The 17,141-nt window shown below is 42.4% G+C and overlaps 1 protein-coding gene across 2 annotated transcripts in view; it reads right to left on the bottom strand.

Annotated features, from left to right (window-relative positions):
* Positions 1–68: 68 nt before the first annotated feature.
* NDRG3 (NDRG family member 3) overlaps positions 69–17,141 on the bottom strand; it is a 70,015-nt gene continuing 52,942 nt past the window's right edge. Inside the window, exons 10-17 of one of the 2 annotated variants that reach the window (XM_019732639.3) lie at positions 10,116–10,219; positions 8,965–9,030; positions 8,791–8,842; positions 7,217–7,264; positions 4,097–4,132; positions 3,959–4,010; positions 2,751–2,789; positions 69–1,657 (exon numbers count right to left, since the gene is read on the bottom strand). In XM_019732639.3, coding sequence (XP_019588198.2) covers positions 1,476–1,657; positions 2,751–2,789; positions 3,959–4,010; positions 4,097–4,132; positions 7,217–7,264; positions 8,791–8,842; positions 8,965–9,030; positions 10,116–10,219 — 579 coding nt within the window. In that variant the 3' untranslated portion in view covers positions 69–1,475. The remainder of the gene's footprint in view (positions 1,658–2,750; positions 2,790–3,958; positions 4,011–4,096; positions 4,133–7,216; positions 7,265–8,790; positions 8,843–8,964; positions 9,031–10,115; positions 10,220–17,141) is intronic. The other variant, XM_019732650.3, reaches the window with a different exon arrangement.

Below are 17,141 nucleotides of genomic sequence, written 5' to 3'. Positions count from 1 at the left end.
ATATACAGTAACTCAGTCCCTCCCTGAGCCCCAGTGTGTGGGTTGACGGAAATAACACCAGCAATCGGTAACAATGAGACATATACAGCTTTATTTAATAATCTGTAAAAAGTCGTAGTCTGGCAGAGTGATGCATTCTCTATCTCAGCAGAATGCGAATACTACTGTGAAAAGCCCCTTCCTAAGACTTGGAATTGAGTCACCCTGCACTTACATTCGATGCCCTCAAGAACTGGGCCCTGGCTGTGTGGCAGCTGGTTTTCACCCTCCGTCCACCGACACTCACATAGCAGTAGACTGAACACAATTTTACCTGGACAGGCTGCCCTTACACATGGGCCCCTTTCCTCCTACAAGAGTTCACAGGATGAAAGATCTTTCTGAGAAATAAGTTCTGTCTCAATTTCACTTAGCTTCCATTAAGTCTGCTGACAACAAGGTTATACTTATTAAATGATATTCTGTTAATGTCTGTCCCTCCCACCCGGCCATCTCCTCACCACCTACATAACCTTCAGGCCATAGCACTCCCTTTTGTTGAGGATGGCGGGATGGAGAAACACTCTCCACCACAGACCTGGGAGGCACTTCTTGCGGATGTCTGGGGAGACCCTGCAGTGACAGCAGTTTTCCTCCGGCAGAGTGAATGCCTGGTATTTTGTTTTCCACTTTCTTGTGCCACGAGAGTCCAGTAATTAAGCCACGTGCAGTCCTTGGGAACAAGTCCGTGTTGCATCAGAACTCCTCATTCATGGGCTTCTAACAGTACACATCCCTCCCTTTTATTTATAGAATAGTATATGTGAATTCATTTGGACAGAAGGAGGTGGCTGGCCACCTTGCCTGCTTCTCTGTGTAACAGGTTCCCTTTTATTGGTCACAATCAATCAACAGTCCAAGCAGTAATTAGTCTTCCACATTCCACAGAGCCGCTCTCTCCAGAAGTCACTTTGCAAATCTTGTTGACCAATTTGAATCCAAAAGAGAGCGAATGCAGTGGCCTACCCAACCTAGGAATCTGTTTTGCATATTTCCCCTAAAAACACCATTGAGAACGAAAAAGAAAAGTCCCTTTTTTGTTTTGTTTTTGTGCAGAAGCTCTACAAGAAAGCATGTCTAAAATCACAGAACTATGCACACACAAACACAGACACGCGTGCTCACATACATACGTCAGGATCAAAGAATCTAATCAGATATGTAGTTAGGAAAGCACGGGGAAAAGCTGGCAAGAGAAGACATGGAGATCTGATCAGCTAAAGAGGTTGGAATGGTACAGGAATGGCATGGAAGTGATTCTTGGTACATACAAAAAGGGGGGCGGGCAGGCAGAGAATGATAAACCCAAGACACCAGGAAGAGTCAGTGGCCATGCAGGAGTTAGACAGAGATGCCGGTTTGCTGGATGAGATGGTCTATTATGGAGGGGTCGTCGGGAGGAGGATGGACTTGCATGGTCAGGGAGGAGCATCTGCTTAGCAGGACACCTCCATGGTCTGGTGTCTGTCCAGAACATCAGGGGACTCAGAGGATTCTCGAGTTCCATCTGACTGATTGCTGGTGACAGATCGGCTGAAGGTACTTTCTCCAGAGCCGATACTACTCGAGGTTGAGTGGGTTCGTGATCGGGCGAGCCGCGTCATGCTGGCAGATGGTACTGTAAGAAAGAACCAAGAGGACTAGAAGATGGAGCCCTGGTTAAACTCAGTTAATCCAGCAGTTTCACCAAAGGCTTTATGTTTCGCATTCCCAGCCCATGTACGGTGACACCCAGGACAAGACGTGGCCATCTTCATTTTGCATAATTTGCTCTAGGCGAGTCGCTATATGCAAGGCTGCTTTAATCCTTTGGCTCTGGTTGGGGTCTCAGCTGATTCTAGCCCACAGCAGAACGAGGGGAAACCTAAGTCCAGAGTACAGCCTCTTAGCTACGCCCATGCCATTCATAATGAATAATTAGGAACGAGGCTTTGGGAACCCAAATAGGTAACCCAAACCTGTGGTGCATGCAAGACTAAACCAAAAGACAAACCACACAAGTATGAAGGTGTTTCACAAACAGTGCAAGCCCGATACAACAAGACTACCATCCGTGTCCACAGGCTACCCTTGCTACCTGGGGAGGAGACCTGCAGGAAGGTGTGGATGCAGGGAGGGCGGGGGGGCTTGGAGCTGCCCTACACACAGGCTGTGAGGCTGGAGCTGCCTGAGAGGGAAGGGTTCTGGAGCGGGGTGTTTAACTCAGACTCCTGGTCTGCCACTGCTTTGATCCTAAGGTCCTTCCAGCGTGGCCAGGACGGCCTTACCTGGCATAACCTTCCTGCCTATCTTCCTGAGGAACCAGCCATTCCCCAGCTGTCATTTCAATGCTGGGGTCAAAAGATGCCATCACCTGCAGAATTTTCTGGGCACAGGCTCTGATGCTGTTTAGAATCAGGCTGCCCTTCGATTCCTGTGTCTGGTGCTTAATGCAAGGTAATGGTGGAAGAGGGGCCCTGCCTATGAAGTTTTAGAAGCTCTTGCAACTCAACTTGGGATGACGAGAGGAAGCCTGGCTATTACAACCCCATTCTTCCTTCCTTCCTGGGGGCCCAGGCCTGGACCTGCAGGCTAACCCTCTTGGGGCATAACGAGCCACGTTCTATCGGGCTCTCACTGCACAGGAAAACCGCGGACATGCTGCAGGCAGCCAATGCAGCCAGGAGAGCGTGGCTGGGAGGCGGGGACGAGGCCAGCACGGAGGAAGGTACCTGGCTCGGTGCTCAGGTGACTGAGCTGCACATACGGGACTGGAAGCAGGTGGACACAGGAAAAGGCAGGTTAGTGACCCGAGTGCCAAGTGCCTCACCTGCCTAGCAGACATTGCTGACAGGATATTCTAAGCCAGGGATGAAGTTTTATTTTAAGGTCCCAGAGAGGAAGTGAGGCTGATTGCTGCTTCAGTAGAATCTCAGATATTAGTTCTCTCAACTAGTCAAAGGTAATTGTTTTCCCCTCCACTATAAACAGCCATCCTGCTTTAGACCAGAAATGGGCTGGAAGAGTAACTGTTTTGAGAACCGGCTAGAAGGACTTCTGCTCCTCCCAGTGAGCTAGAGGGACATTGCGGGCTCGGCTGGTAGTGGCTCACAGACGGGAATCACACAGCCACTCTAGACAACACATACACGTTCTGCCTGCCAGGTACAGGGCTGTCCCCAGGGGCCCAGCTGCTGCCCAATGGCCATTATCCACACTCATACCAAAGACAAGAGAACAACCACCCTACTGGGTAAAGAGCTCAGTACCTGGGAGAAAGGTTTTTCTTCTTAAAACTCCAAGAATGGAGCAAGTGTGGCTATTTGGTGACAAATGAGAAAGCTCAGAGTCTCCCAATACGAGAGACCAGGACAGCGGCACATGATATGGACACACCCTTGGGCTCACTCTGAAACACTCTGCAAGTTCATCTCCTGCGGTGGGACGGAGTGAGGACACCACCCTCCTCTTGTGGAGTCGCCCTTTTGTTTTTCTAGGCCAGGAGTCATGAACCAGCTGACTGCAAATCATAATTTCAGATTCACGGCTAAGGCAGCCTAAACTTCAGTGGTTGCAAACGTGGGCTCTGGAGTCAGACTGCCAGGGTTTGAATCATGGCTCTGCGGCGGGACTGTTACCCTGGGAATGTGCTTGGCCTCTTTGAGCCTGTTTCCTCTTCTATAAAATGGGACTCACAACAGAACTTACTCTTAAGGTTATAAACACAGGGTGCCTGGCATGTAACCTCTAAGTGCTTAATAAGTATTAGCTCATTTATATATATGCAGACGAATGCTCCATAAACGTTTTGGTCTCTATTTGACTTCAGGCTGGCTAGCACAGAGGTTATGCCCTGAGAGCTGTGGGCTCCCACAAGATGTCAAAATGACCCCATCACCAACAGATCTCTGCTACATAGAAAGTTGTGTACTATACTCACTGTAGCCCATTCCCTGCAAAAAGTACTTGAAGGCCTCGGTGAGCTTCCCGGGCTGGGGGAACAAAATAAGAAGGCATTACCCTTTGCATAGGCAATGAGGTATAGTCAAACGGGTGCTTTACAAAAAAACCTCCTTACCTGAACTACTTGGGGCAGTCCACCACAGTCTGCCATCTAGAAGAGGAAAAATACGTAAGTCAATTGGAACTTACACTTAAGGGAAATGCTCTGAATAGCCATAAGTCCTTTTAGACAGGACAGGATTGAATTTTTAACTGCCTCCAAGTGTACACCTCAATGCACATTTTTAAATAAAAATAATTTTTTTCATTACCTCAATGCACTCTTATACAAAGACTTAGATCCCAGTACTAGCAATAACCTTGGATATAAGTCAGAAAAGATGTATTCAATACTTATGAATCAGTAACATGCAGAGCCTGGCTTTCAGGCCCATGGTGGGTATTTCCTGTTACCATGTTTCCCCGAAAGTAAGACCTAGCTGGACAATCAGCTCTAATGTGTCTTTTGGAGCAAACATTAATAGAAGACCCAGTCTTATTTTACTATACTGTAAGACCGGGTCATATATAATAGACTAGACTGGACTAGACTACACTAGACTAGACTAGACTAGAATACTGGGTCTTATATATTATAAGACCAGGTCTTATATTAATTTTTGCTCCAAAAGATACATTAGAGCTGATTGTCTGGCTAGATCTGATTTTCGGGGAAACAGATAGGGTAGTGAAGTTAACGACCTTCAACGATGGCTCTAACTCCAACTGAAGTGTGTTACTTTTAGAGTCCTCGGTGTGATCTTAACTTCTCATGGTCCCATGCTTTCTAAGTTCCCGCTCAACTACATTCTCTTCATTCCGACTAAGGGGATTTGTCAAATCAGGTGCTGATGCTGAATCCAGCCACCTCACTTGCTCAGCCACTTTCCTCTCATAGATAGATTTGGTGAGGATGTCTCACTCATAAGTCTTTACAGCTGGTTCCTCTCACCTGTGCAAGAATTTCTAGAATAGGGTTCTGTTAGCATGCATTAGATTACCTGCAGCACTTGTTAAAACTCAGATTCTTTTTTTTTTTTTTTTAAAGACAATAGCTTTGTGTGTTTTTTTGTTTTGTTTTTAACAGGACTTTATTAGGGAACACTGTGTACTTCCAGGCCTTTTTTTTTTTTTTTTTTTTCCCAAGTCAATTTGTTGTCCTTTCAATCTTAGTTGTGGAGGGTGCTGTTCAGCTTCAAGTTGTTGTTCTTTCAGTCTTAGGTGTGGAGGGCACAGCTCAGCTCCAGGTCCAGTTGCCAATGCTAGTTGCAGGGGGCACAGCCCACCATCCCTTGCGGGAGTTGAACCGGCAACCTTGTGGTTGAGAGGATGCGCTCCAACCAACTGAGCCATCTGGGAGCTCAGCGGCAGCTCAGCTCAAGGTGCCATGTTCAATTTTAGTTGCAGGGGGCGCTGCCCACCATCCCTTGCGGGACTCGAGGAGTTGAACTGGCAACCTTGTGGTTGAGAGTCCATTGGCCCATGTGGGAATTGAACCGGCAGCCTTCGGAGTTAGGAGCATGGAGCTCTAACCGCCTGAGCCACCGGGCCAGCCCAAAACTCAGATTCTTGAGTTCCTGCTTTAGAGATTCTGTTGTGGGGCTCAAAAACTTGCATTTCCAACCAGCTTTCAGGCGATGCATATTCTGTCAGTCTGCAGAGAACACTGTTTCTAGGGCACAATGGCCAACCACAAGCCCACCTTCTTCCTTCAAGCTGTGACGCATTTTGTACTCAGATAGTATCCTATTCAGGCTGACTGACATTGTTTTAGAAAGAGACACGTACCCCATGGTTTCTATTCACTAGCATGAAAACCTGGGGGGAGGACTATTGCTTAGCAGATGGGAATGCCACAGAAGGCACAGGAATTTGCAGTTAATAAGGAACAGTCCCCTGAAAATTCTAAGCATAAGAGCAGCGACAAACATTTAACCTGATTTAAGTGTAAAACAGATCTAACTAGCACAGGTTATTATTTTCATGCAGCTTAAGAGACAAATCTGATTAAAACTATAGAACAGTTGCCATATGCAGAGAATGAATATTGGGAGAGACTATTTCCAAGATCGACACCTGGAGAGTAAGTTCACTCATGCTGTTGTGGATGGGCATTTCTGCTCAGAAATAACCACATCTAAGGCTACTGTCGAGTTCAGGTTTGTCCTTTTGGAATACAGATTTAAATCTGCAGTGAAAAACTAATTTGAACCACCCTCCAGTTTGTTTGTTTTTTTGGTTTTATTTTTTTTTAAACAAATTCTTATTTTAGACTAGTTCATCAACCACCTGGACCCCAGAATACTCTTTTTTGAGTTTTGTCACCTCAGAGCATTAACCTCACGTTATATTTCCAGGAACTATGGGCTGCTTCTGGTGATAACACTTCCTTTTAAGCATACTTCAAAGAGAAAGGGAAGAAAGCAGAGGTCTTTCAGGCTGAGAAAGCAGCAATAAGCAACAGAAGACCAGCATTTAAATTTACAGTAATCCAAATTCAAAACAGATCAGGTCCCTGAACATTTTATTAGAGGTTCTAGAAAAAGCAAGGCTGATGCTCTTGCCTGAGGTACAATCAAAAGGGGGACAAACCTGATATTAACACTAAAACTTTAGTATAAGAGCTGTTTGCCCTAAGAGAAACAAAATGCATCAACCCTCACCATGAGGCTTCCTTACCCACACAACAGGATTTATTTAGCATGTGAAGAATTTCCATCCATTATCTTAATTCTCACTAATTAAATAATGCTTATGAAGTTTATAATGACATGGGAAGATGCTCACATCAAAAAGTTGAGGAAAACACATACAGGGCTATAAATATCCTATGATCTTAATGAGCTAAAAATGTGTAGAAAATGAACATCAATATTTTTACCAGAGGTTACCACTGTGCCACTGCGTGGTAGGATTATAGGTAATTTTTATTTATTTTATTCTTTTTACTTGACTGTTTTCCAATTTCCTACAATGAGAATATATTCAGGAAAAAATATTTTTTTAAAGGAGAGAGAGAGAGAGAGAGAGAGAGAGAGAGAGAGAGAGAGAGAGAGAGAGAGAAAGAGACAGAGAGAGAGAGAGAGAAGGGTGCGTGCTTTCCTTCTTTCTGGGCAACTATTCCAGAAATAGACTAATACGAAGCCTGTATAATTTACCCACAAATGGCTGGCAATGAGGAAAGAAGACACATTACCTTTAGTAAAGTTGTATTTATAGGATTCAAGCGAGAATTGCATTCAACCTTAAAAAAAAGAAAAAGAAAACAATTTTATGAACTGCTAGAAAAATAAGAAATAGCTTGGCAAGAGAATGATCTTTGAGGATCAACAGCTCAGTTTGGAGGTAGCTAAAGCAGCCAAAAAATTTACCAAAATACAAAGTAGGAGGTATATTTAGACGATGCACTTTATATCTGATATTTCTGAGTACATCTAAAAATCTGCCTAATTTCATTTTCTGAATCTGTTACAAGTAGAGTCTTTAAAAAACTACACGTTGAATCTAATTCCTCCTATGGGCTACATAACATGGAGGGCAAGTTACCTACTTCTTTAAAAAGGCCATTGGACGCGTGGCCTGCCGTCACCTGCTAGGTTCTTCATGGCTTTCCCTATCGCTTGTCTACACCCCTGATTAGATATTAGACTCCTTTCCAAAAAGCCTTATTCCCTAACGTTTTGCTCTAAATAGGGCGGGAGTGAAGGCTGCCAAAGAAAACCAGGTAATTTCACACAGAAAACTTAACTTATATATGCTGTGGGAAAGACAAGCAAATGCTAATAGACGTATGAAAAAATATCAACTTCCTCTGTAATCAAAGTGCAAATTACAGAAGTGGGACACTATTTTTAACCGATCAAATTAACTAATAAAATTGTATAAACCAATGCTGGACAGGATGCTGTGAAACAGGCACTCTCATACATTGCTGGTGGCAACACATGGATATGTCCTTTCTAGAAAGGAATCTGGCAAAGTATATCAAGAACCTTACAAAGGTTTATGATTTTTGATACATTAGTTCCACTTCTGGAAATCCATCCCAGGGAAATGACCCAAGATTCAGGCAAACATTTTATAAGGATGTTCAACAGCATCATTAATGGGGCACAATCAGAAATAATGAACAGGAGAATGAGGTTAAATAAACAAAGGTACACTTACAAGACTGAACGTTATATAGACATACTGACTTTATAATATGGGGAAATGCTATCAATAGTGTTAAGTAATCAGGTCCCAAAACCTTGGACATTTAATATTGTCCAATTGATGTTTGAAAACAAAAAAAGATAAGTTTGTCTTTGGGTAACTGGGTCATGATTTTTCCTATCTTTCTATTTTTCCAATTTTTTCATATCTTGTACGATGAGCATATCAGTATGCTATGTGCTTGAGAAGGACGTAGAGAAAAGCATACGGCTCTCTCAGCAGCCGTCCAGCCTGCTGATACAGTTCCAGATTTATGGAAGTGGTAGAATGCCAAAGCTGCCAGAAATCTGACAAAAAGCAAATAGTGTTCAGTTGTACTACTTGCCACAATGTGAACTGCACCACACAGAGCAACACTGATCCCTTCAGATGAAAGCTAGTGATCAACGAGGAATTCATTTTCCATACTGGGTAACAAAGAGCAAACTCTGGTACGCGTAATCAGAAATGACAAAAACTAGTATTGAGCAACTGTTTCTAGTGCATCAGCACGTGCCATATACATTTTATTGCATTTTCATCTCATTCACCATCACAACATCAGGACATACTTACCACCGCCTCAACTGCTGGTGAATTGTCCCCTACCACCAATAAAGTGGAACACCTACGGAAAGGCAAAATGAGAGGTGACACTCAGCAAGCAGCACATGTGCCCCCCTGAGCACTGAATCTGTCTATGAAAAGCAAGTCTATTTAGCAACTTAGCGGGGAACTTGAGGGACTTACTTCAATGTCTTTGACTTGTTATCATTTTGGCCCAGCATGGGTCTTTCAATCTCCAGGTCTCTGCGTCTAGGGAAATAAAGGAAGCAATGCACTTTTCAGGTAAAATCGTGGCAACTCAGGTTACTTCCTGGTCGTGAAAACCAAAACGTTTCAGGGGATGTAGAAACTGCCTTTCCTTCACACCTGATGAAGACAGGGGCCCTTGTGCACTTTGTTCCCAAGTAGCCATTTCAGTGGCATCTTCAGTGGTACTGAGCGGGAACAAGGCTCCTAGCTCAGCCCCGAGGGGTTCTGGGGGATGGTAAAAGGAGGCAACTTTAAAACTCAACAGCAACACTATTGAAATCCTCAAGTTCTAAGTATTTCATTTTCCGGCTAGTTTATAGGAATAAATTCCTTTAGACAAGGGGAACTTTTTGGCGGACATTTCCCTTGTGACTAACACAGCTTAGTGTAGTACTTAATAAACCTTTCTGATTTCAACTACAAATAATGAGGCTCCGTTATATAAAGGAAGGAGCTAGACATACCGGCTTCAAAACCTGCCTTCCCTCCTCACTGGCTGCGTGACTCTGGGTAAGTTACAGCTGAACCATTTCCTCCATATTTTTCCATGTACCCAGAAAGCAGGAAGGAGCTAACATTTTTACCTTGGAGAAATTGGTTCCAAGATTAAGAACCAGGCTCTCTCAGTGACTGGGGGAGATGTGACAGGGTTTGGAATACACAAACAAAAGCAAATTTACTAGTGTCCATGTGTTACTTCTGTCTGGTGACAAGATGGCAACAAAGAGAACCTGAATCAAGGCCCAAGACTGCTATCATTTGCCTCTCCTACATGCACTTTTCTGTGCCACCTGAAATTGTGTTCTAGTGTGTGTACACCACGTTAGGTACATTTAACACCTAAAAACTACACCTGGTATTTGATCTTGCCTAAAACAGCCTTTAGTTCATTCATTCTTCTTGAAAGGGGTTTTCCTATCTGTCTGAAAGCCCCTCTTCTTCTACTGTGGTGAAATAGCACGAAAGCAATCCCATCTTGCAGCAGTGGAAGAAGTCATTTATTTCCCTTTCCCCTCTGCCGTAAAGGTTCATTATCTTTTTAGACTTGGTTTGCATTTACGTGACGGTGGAGGAAACAACCGTACCCGTTATAGGAACCCAGGAAGAGCTGTAGGTTGTCTTGGTTGATATCTTGGGCAATATGCAGTCTGTAGGTTTGAATCAGGTCCAGGTTGGCCTGCAACTCTTCCTAGAACAATGGAAAGACACGGGTAAACTTCGGAGCTACAGTACAAGTCTATCTTGTTTGGTTTGCAATCTCAATAACCAAAGCCCCTGCCCATGATGGGGCTGGCTACCATCTTTTTTATTTGCATCAGATGGGTTTAGTGCCACACTGTATGTTGGATGAAGGCACCAAACAATCTATGATGGAAAACAGTGGTCATGACCTCCAGGTCAAGTGCAAAAATTTGGGGATAAGCTGAACATCATTACCTGCAGCACAATGGAAAACTGCACTAGACTTGGATTCAAGTACTAGCTGTGGAACTTAGGTCACCTAACCATTTGGAGCCCTAGTGTCCTTATTTGTTTTTTTCCCCCACATTCTGCTATTTCTCATAGATAGTGTCTGTAAAATGAAGATAATAACCAGCCACCTGACAGGGCTGTTTTAAAGATAAAATAAGAAAAGTTATATGACATGTAATATGTAAAGTAAATAAATGGACAGTAACATTTCCTCCCCCCCCTTTTCCACACGTGGCTACTTTATTGGACAGCACAGCCATAAAGGATTATGAAAAATGTAGCTAGGTTGGGCAAGGTATGAAGTTTTGCTAACTAAGGATTTTTGCCATAATGTATTTTAGGCAATAGCCACTTCTATCTGAAGTTTTAGATGGTCTCTGCACCTCTTCCCTCCACCCCCAACCACCAAAAAAGAAAAACATCTAATATTTGGTAACATAGTTTAAACACATTGATTGTATATCATGTTCTTGGTTCTAACTGTTAACATACATGAACCTGAAAAGAGTGAAATATTACCAAAATTATTCTGGAATAGGTCCAACTATCGTTACAGCTACACTTCAAAGGGGAGACTCCTTTTGGTATAGCCGAAAAGCATGAGGTAACATATCTCTTAATAACTATAAATCTGTATAATCACCTTATCTACATCTTAACCAATGTAATCAGTGTAGTACCTATTTATACACTATCATTTAATAATATACATTATAGTTATGTTATATTCCATTTATGGCATTTTATTAAGGCAATTTATAATTTATTTAATATTATTACCAATACTATTAAACATACAAAACTCAAGAGAAACAAAATGGTGTATAGAGTAAAAAGTAAGTCTGCCTCCCCACCACCGAGTGGTCCCTCTCCGCTCCGTCTCAGAGGCCAGGTTTGTGTGTGCACCCCCCCCCCCCCCCGTCTCCCCAGGAGTTTTAAGCCGAAGGGAAGATGTTTGCACTGGAGGAAAGAAATGTGTCAGGGACAGCAAGAGAGTCAGTTCATCCAGGGCAGTGTGTAAAGGTCACCAGCAAGCCTTGTAGAGAAACAGAGATAAAGAGGACATTTGTTTGCATTGTCACTACCACACAGGTGAAACGAGCCAAGAACATAGTTGGAAACTGACCAAATGGATCAGAGTCTATCTGAAGCTGAAGGGCACTGGAATCACTCCAAGGAAACTTGCAAAATGCTACGGATATTATAGTAAGAAAAGGAAACAAGAAATGAAGCACATGGTAATTGAGAGAAGAAATGGTGTAGCCAGCTCCCCCTTGAAGATCTGGAGAGGAACTTGAGCAGCAAAATTGAAGATAAAAAAGGAAAAATATGATATTAATATAAAAGGAGTAAAACTGACCTAAGTGTTAAAGGAACTTCTTGGGCAAAGCTGTTATGTATAAATTGCCCCTCCCACCCTTTTTTAAAAACACAAAATTGTCAGACTTTCTGCACACTGCTTTTCCACTTAAAGTGTATAGAGATCATTCCTTATTAGGACACTTGGAAACTGTCTCACTATTTATACAACCTGCTTACCCTCACCCTTGCTAGTACAAATGATCATTCTTCATAATATTTGCTAACTTGATAGACTAAAAAAGGGGATATCATCACTGTGGGGTTTTTTATTATTGATGATGAGATGATTCATGTTTAAAAGCCATATCTGTTTCCATTTCAAAGTAATAAAAGCAATACAAGCATTTGCTTGAATTTTTTAATAAAGATTTTTATTAAAAAATATAGCTAACATACATTATATCAGTCTCAGGTGTACACCATAGCTGTAGTTGTTCAACATTTATATACCTAACGAAATGATCACCATAATTCCAGCAACCATCTGACACCATACTATGCTACTACAGTATTATTGACTATATTTCCCATGCTGTACATTATATCCCCACGGCTTGTTTTATAGCTGGAAATGTGAACCTCTTATTCGCCTTCACCTCCCCCCACTCCGTTTTAATTTTTCAATTACAGTTAACATCCAATATCATTTTATATTCATTTCAGGTGTGCAGCATAGTGATTAGACATTTATATAATTTAAGAAGGGATCCCCTGACTAGTCTAGTACCCACCTGGCACTATACATAGTTATTACCATATTATTGACTACATTCCCTGTGCTTTACTTTACATCCCATGACTATTTTATAACTACCAATTTGTACTTAATTCCTTCACCTTTTTCACCCTGTTTCCCAACGCCCCTCCCAACTATCACCTCAGTAAATCTAGTACTCATCTGACACCATATATAGTTATTACAATATTACTATTATCCTTGTGCTATACTCTACATCCCCATGACTACTGTGGTAATAACCAATTTGTAGTTAATCCCTTCCGGTTTTTCACCCACTCCCTTAACTCCCCTCCCATCTAGCAACCATCAAAATGCTCTTTGTATCTATGAGTGCTCTCTGTATCTGTTTTGTTTACTTTGTTCTTTAGATTCCATGTATAAGTGAAATCACATTGCATCTGTCTTTCTCTGTCTGACATACTCCACTCAGGACAATACCTTTGAGGTCCATCCACGCACCACAGATGTGCAAGAACCCATTCCCTTCCATGGCCGTACCACCTCCTCTTATCCTTTCATCCACTGATGGACACCCAGGCTCCCTCCACATCTTGGCCATTGTAAATACCGCAATGAACATATGGATGCACATGTCCCTTTGAAGTAGTTTTGGGTTTCTTTGGATAAACACCAGGAAGTGGAATTACTGGGTCCTTCTTTGTCTCTTGTATAGCCTTTGTTTTAAAGTCTATTGTGTCTGCTATAAGTATTGCTACACCAGCTTTTTTATTCTATCCCTTTACTTTCAGTCTGTGTGTGTCTTTCAATCTGAAGTGAGTCTCTTGTAAGCAGCATATGTAAGGGTCTTGTTTTCTTACCCATTTAGCCATCCTGTGTTTTTTATTGGAGCATTTAATCCATTTACATTGAAATTGTTGATAGATATGTAGTTATTGCCATTTTATTGTTCATATTTTTTATCTTTATTTTTCTTAAATAAGTCCCTTGTACATTCCTTGTAATACTAGTTTGGTGGTGATGAACTCCTTTAGCTTTTTCTTGTCTGGGAAGTTCTTTATCTGTCCTACGATTTTAAATGATAGCCTTGCTGGATAGAGTAGTCTTGGCTGTAGTCCTTGCTTTTCATCACTTTGAACATTTCCTGCCAATCCCTTTGGGCCTGCAAAGTTTCTGTTGAGAAATTAGCTGACAATCTTACAGGAAGCTCCTTTACAAGTTACTAGTTGCCTTTTTCTTGCTTTTAGGATTCTTCATCTAACCGCTGTCATTTTAATTACAATGTGTCTTGGTGTGGGCCTGTTTGGGTTCATCTTGTTTGGTACTCTCTGCACTTCCTGAACTTGTATGTCTATTTCCTTTGCCAGGTCAGGGAAGTTTTCAGTCATTATTTCTTCAAATGGGCTCTCAATCCTTTGCTTTCTCTCTTCTCCTTCTGGTACCCCTATGATGCAAATGTTTTTACACTTGATGTTGCCCCAGAGGTCTCTTAAACTATCCTCATTTTTATTTTTTCCTTTGCTGCTCCAGTTGGGTGTTTTCTACTACCTTGTTTTCCGAATTGCTGATTCGATCCTCTGCTTCATCCAGTCTGCTGGTGATTAATTCTAGTGCATTCTTCGTTTCAGTTATTGTATTCTTCACTTCTGACTGGTTCATTTTTACGGTTTCTATGTCCTTTTTTACGCTTGCTATCTCTCTGTGGAAGTTCCTTGAGCACCCTTATAACCACTGTTTTGAACTCTGTCTCTGGTAGGTTGCTTACCTCCATTTTGGTTAGTTCTTTTTCTGGAGTTTTCGCCTATTCTTTCATTTGGGATGTATTTCTTTGTTCCCTCATTTTGGCATCCTCGTTATGTTTGTTTCTATTTAGTAGGTAGATTTGCTACATCTCCTAGTCTTGCCGGGTGGCCTTATGTAGTAGGTGCCCTGTGAGGCCCAGGGCACAGTCTCCCTAGTCACTTGTGCTGGACGCTGTAGGAGTGCTCGTGTGCCTTGTTGGTACCGTCCTGTTATAACTGAGCCTTGGTCGCTCTTGGAACATCAGTGGGTGGGACTGACTCTCAGGCTAATTGTCTGTGGGGTTTGGTCACGTCCACAGCTCATGTGCTGCTGTGCAGGGACACTTACCACACAGAGTGGGAATTTGCCACAGCAGGCTCTGGTGCCTGTTGAGACCGCCCATTGGGTGTCCCAGTTGTGGGGCTAATTGGGTGGTGCTCTGCTGTGGTCTGAAGCCAAACTCCAAGTATGTTGGTTCTGGGGTCTCTTGGGAGGGGCTCCAATGCAGGCTGAGGTCTGCCACTGCTAGGACTACCTGGTAGGAGCTACAAAGCAATCCATGGTTGGTCACTGCCTCTGCTGGACCTGGAGGCACGTGGGATAGGACAGCTACCACCAGCACTGGGTCTGGGGTAGCTCTGCAAAAAGCCAGGACACTCCGCGGCCTTGTGCTGGTTAACGGTTCCAGTAAGGTTCGGCCACTGATGAAGGTGCCTGCGGTACAAGAGTTGAGTGCGGTGGAGTCTCGGTGAGTCACCAGGGTGGGGCAAGTGGAGCTCAATAGACCAAGTCAGATTCAAGTTCAGCCATAGGAATAGGAGAGGGTGCAACACAGGAAAGACGGCGCCTGCCTGCCAGCTGCCCAGGAGGACCGCCACACAGGGAGAATGGTGACTATCTTCCAGCCCTTGCCTCACAGCCACACACCTCAGTCTGTCCCCCATTTGTCTCCGATGTCCCCCAAGTCACTGTCCATCTGCTGGAGCCCAGGGTGAGTGCCTGCGAGTGTGTTTGGGCCCCACATTACTTAACACCCCCTGAATACGTCTTATAATTCCTTCCTCTTTGCTTTGGAGCAAACTATTTCCCCTTCCTGGAATGATTCCCTGCCTCCTCAAATCTAAAATGATGAATTTGTCTATCCTTCAAAGCCCAGCTGGATAGCTCGTCTACTGTGAAGCCTTCCCAGATCCCCAAATCAGAAATAAACCTCTCCTGCCTTTGAATTCCTCTACGCCCTTCACGATACCTCTCCTAATGTACCTTAGAATGGTAGAAAGAGGAAAGCTTCACAGTTGAGTATATCTGGCTTCAAATCTTCTCCCCTCCATATGGTATTAGCTGCTAAACTTGTGTAAACTACTTTATTCTTCACCAGTAAAGTGGAAATAATAGAATTCCCATTATGAAATTGTTAGATTGAATTGATTAATGTATATAAATGCAAGTCTGAAATTTGAAGGTATTCAATGAAAAGTGGTTCTTATTACTTATCCCTTTTTACTTGTGCTATAATATTTCTGTATACCTCATCTCCCCACAGAGTGAGCGCCTGGAGAACAAGGGCCATATCTTATATACCTTTGTCTCTCTCAGAGCACATAGAATTTTGTACATTTTACGAACTGCTTTTTAAGGTTTATAGTCAAAATCAAACATGCTACGTCTTCAGGAAAGTATCTGCTCTACCCAGCTTTATGTAGTGGAAAGATCACAGGCTTTGAGAATTCCAATTAAAGATGTTGGATTAAAACACAGCTTTACTCCTAGAAAAAGAAAAATAACATTCTTTATAAGTCATAAACTCAAGGACAAAGACAACAGGAAAAGTGACAGCACCAATCACACTTTGAAAGTGGGAAAGCAAAAAGAAGACTGTAATCACTCATTTAGCAGACTCAATAAGGCTGCAAGGCTGGCAGTGACAGGAGTTAAAGAAGTCAGTGAACATGTACCAAGAAGCCTGAAAAGGCCCAAGAATTGTTAGCACCAGTTCTCTGTGAAAGCAGAGGGTAAAGATGGGACTAACAAGGGAAGATCAGCTGAATTAAGACAATGTCAGGAAGACATAATTAAAACACATGAAGGAAAACCAAATAGAAAGGAAGGAAAAATAAACAATTCAACAGTAACAGTTGGCAACTTTAATATCCCATGCTGAATTACGGATAGAATAATGAGGCAAAAGGTTACAAAGGAAGAGAAGAACTGAACATTATAAACCCGCAGACCTAAGAGACATTTATAGAACACTCCACTTAGCAGCAGCAGAATGAATACGCAGTCTTCTCATGTATATATGGAATATTCTCTAGGACAGACTATATGTTAGGACATAAAATAAGCCTCAATAAATTTGAAAAGGAATGAAATATTAAGTATATTCTCTGACCACAATGGAATGAAATTGGAAATTAATATCAGAAGGTAATTTGGGAAATTAAACAACATACTCCTAAAGAACTAATGGGTCAAAGAAGAAATCTCCAGGAAACTTAAAAAAATACTTTGAGAAAATGCCAAAACGTATTGGGTGCAGTTAGAGCAGCGTATACAGGGAAATTTATAGTTGTAAATACCCGTATAAAGAGAAAAAGATCTTACATGCATAACTAGCCTTCCACCTTAAGAAACTAGAAAAAGAGGAGCAAACTTAAAGCAAGCAGAAGAAGAAAAAATAATAACTAGAGTGGAAATAAATGAAATCGAGAATAGAAAAAGAATAGAGAAAAATATATGAGACCAAAACTTGGTCAGCTAGACTGACCAAGAAAAACAGACAAGACTCAAATTATTA

Source organism: Rhinolophus sinicus, chromosome 13 (assembly GCF_057876585.1).
Source record: "Rhinolophus sinicus isolate RSI-liver-muscle chromosome 13, RSI-T2T, whole genome shotgun sequence".
Lineage (NCBI taxonomy): Eukaryota > Metazoa > Chordata > Mammalia > Chiroptera > Rhinolophidae > Rhinolophus > Rhinolophus sinicus.
The sequence above is the reverse complement of the archived record's forward strand: the minus strand, read 5'-3'. Positions and strand labels throughout refer to the sequence as shown.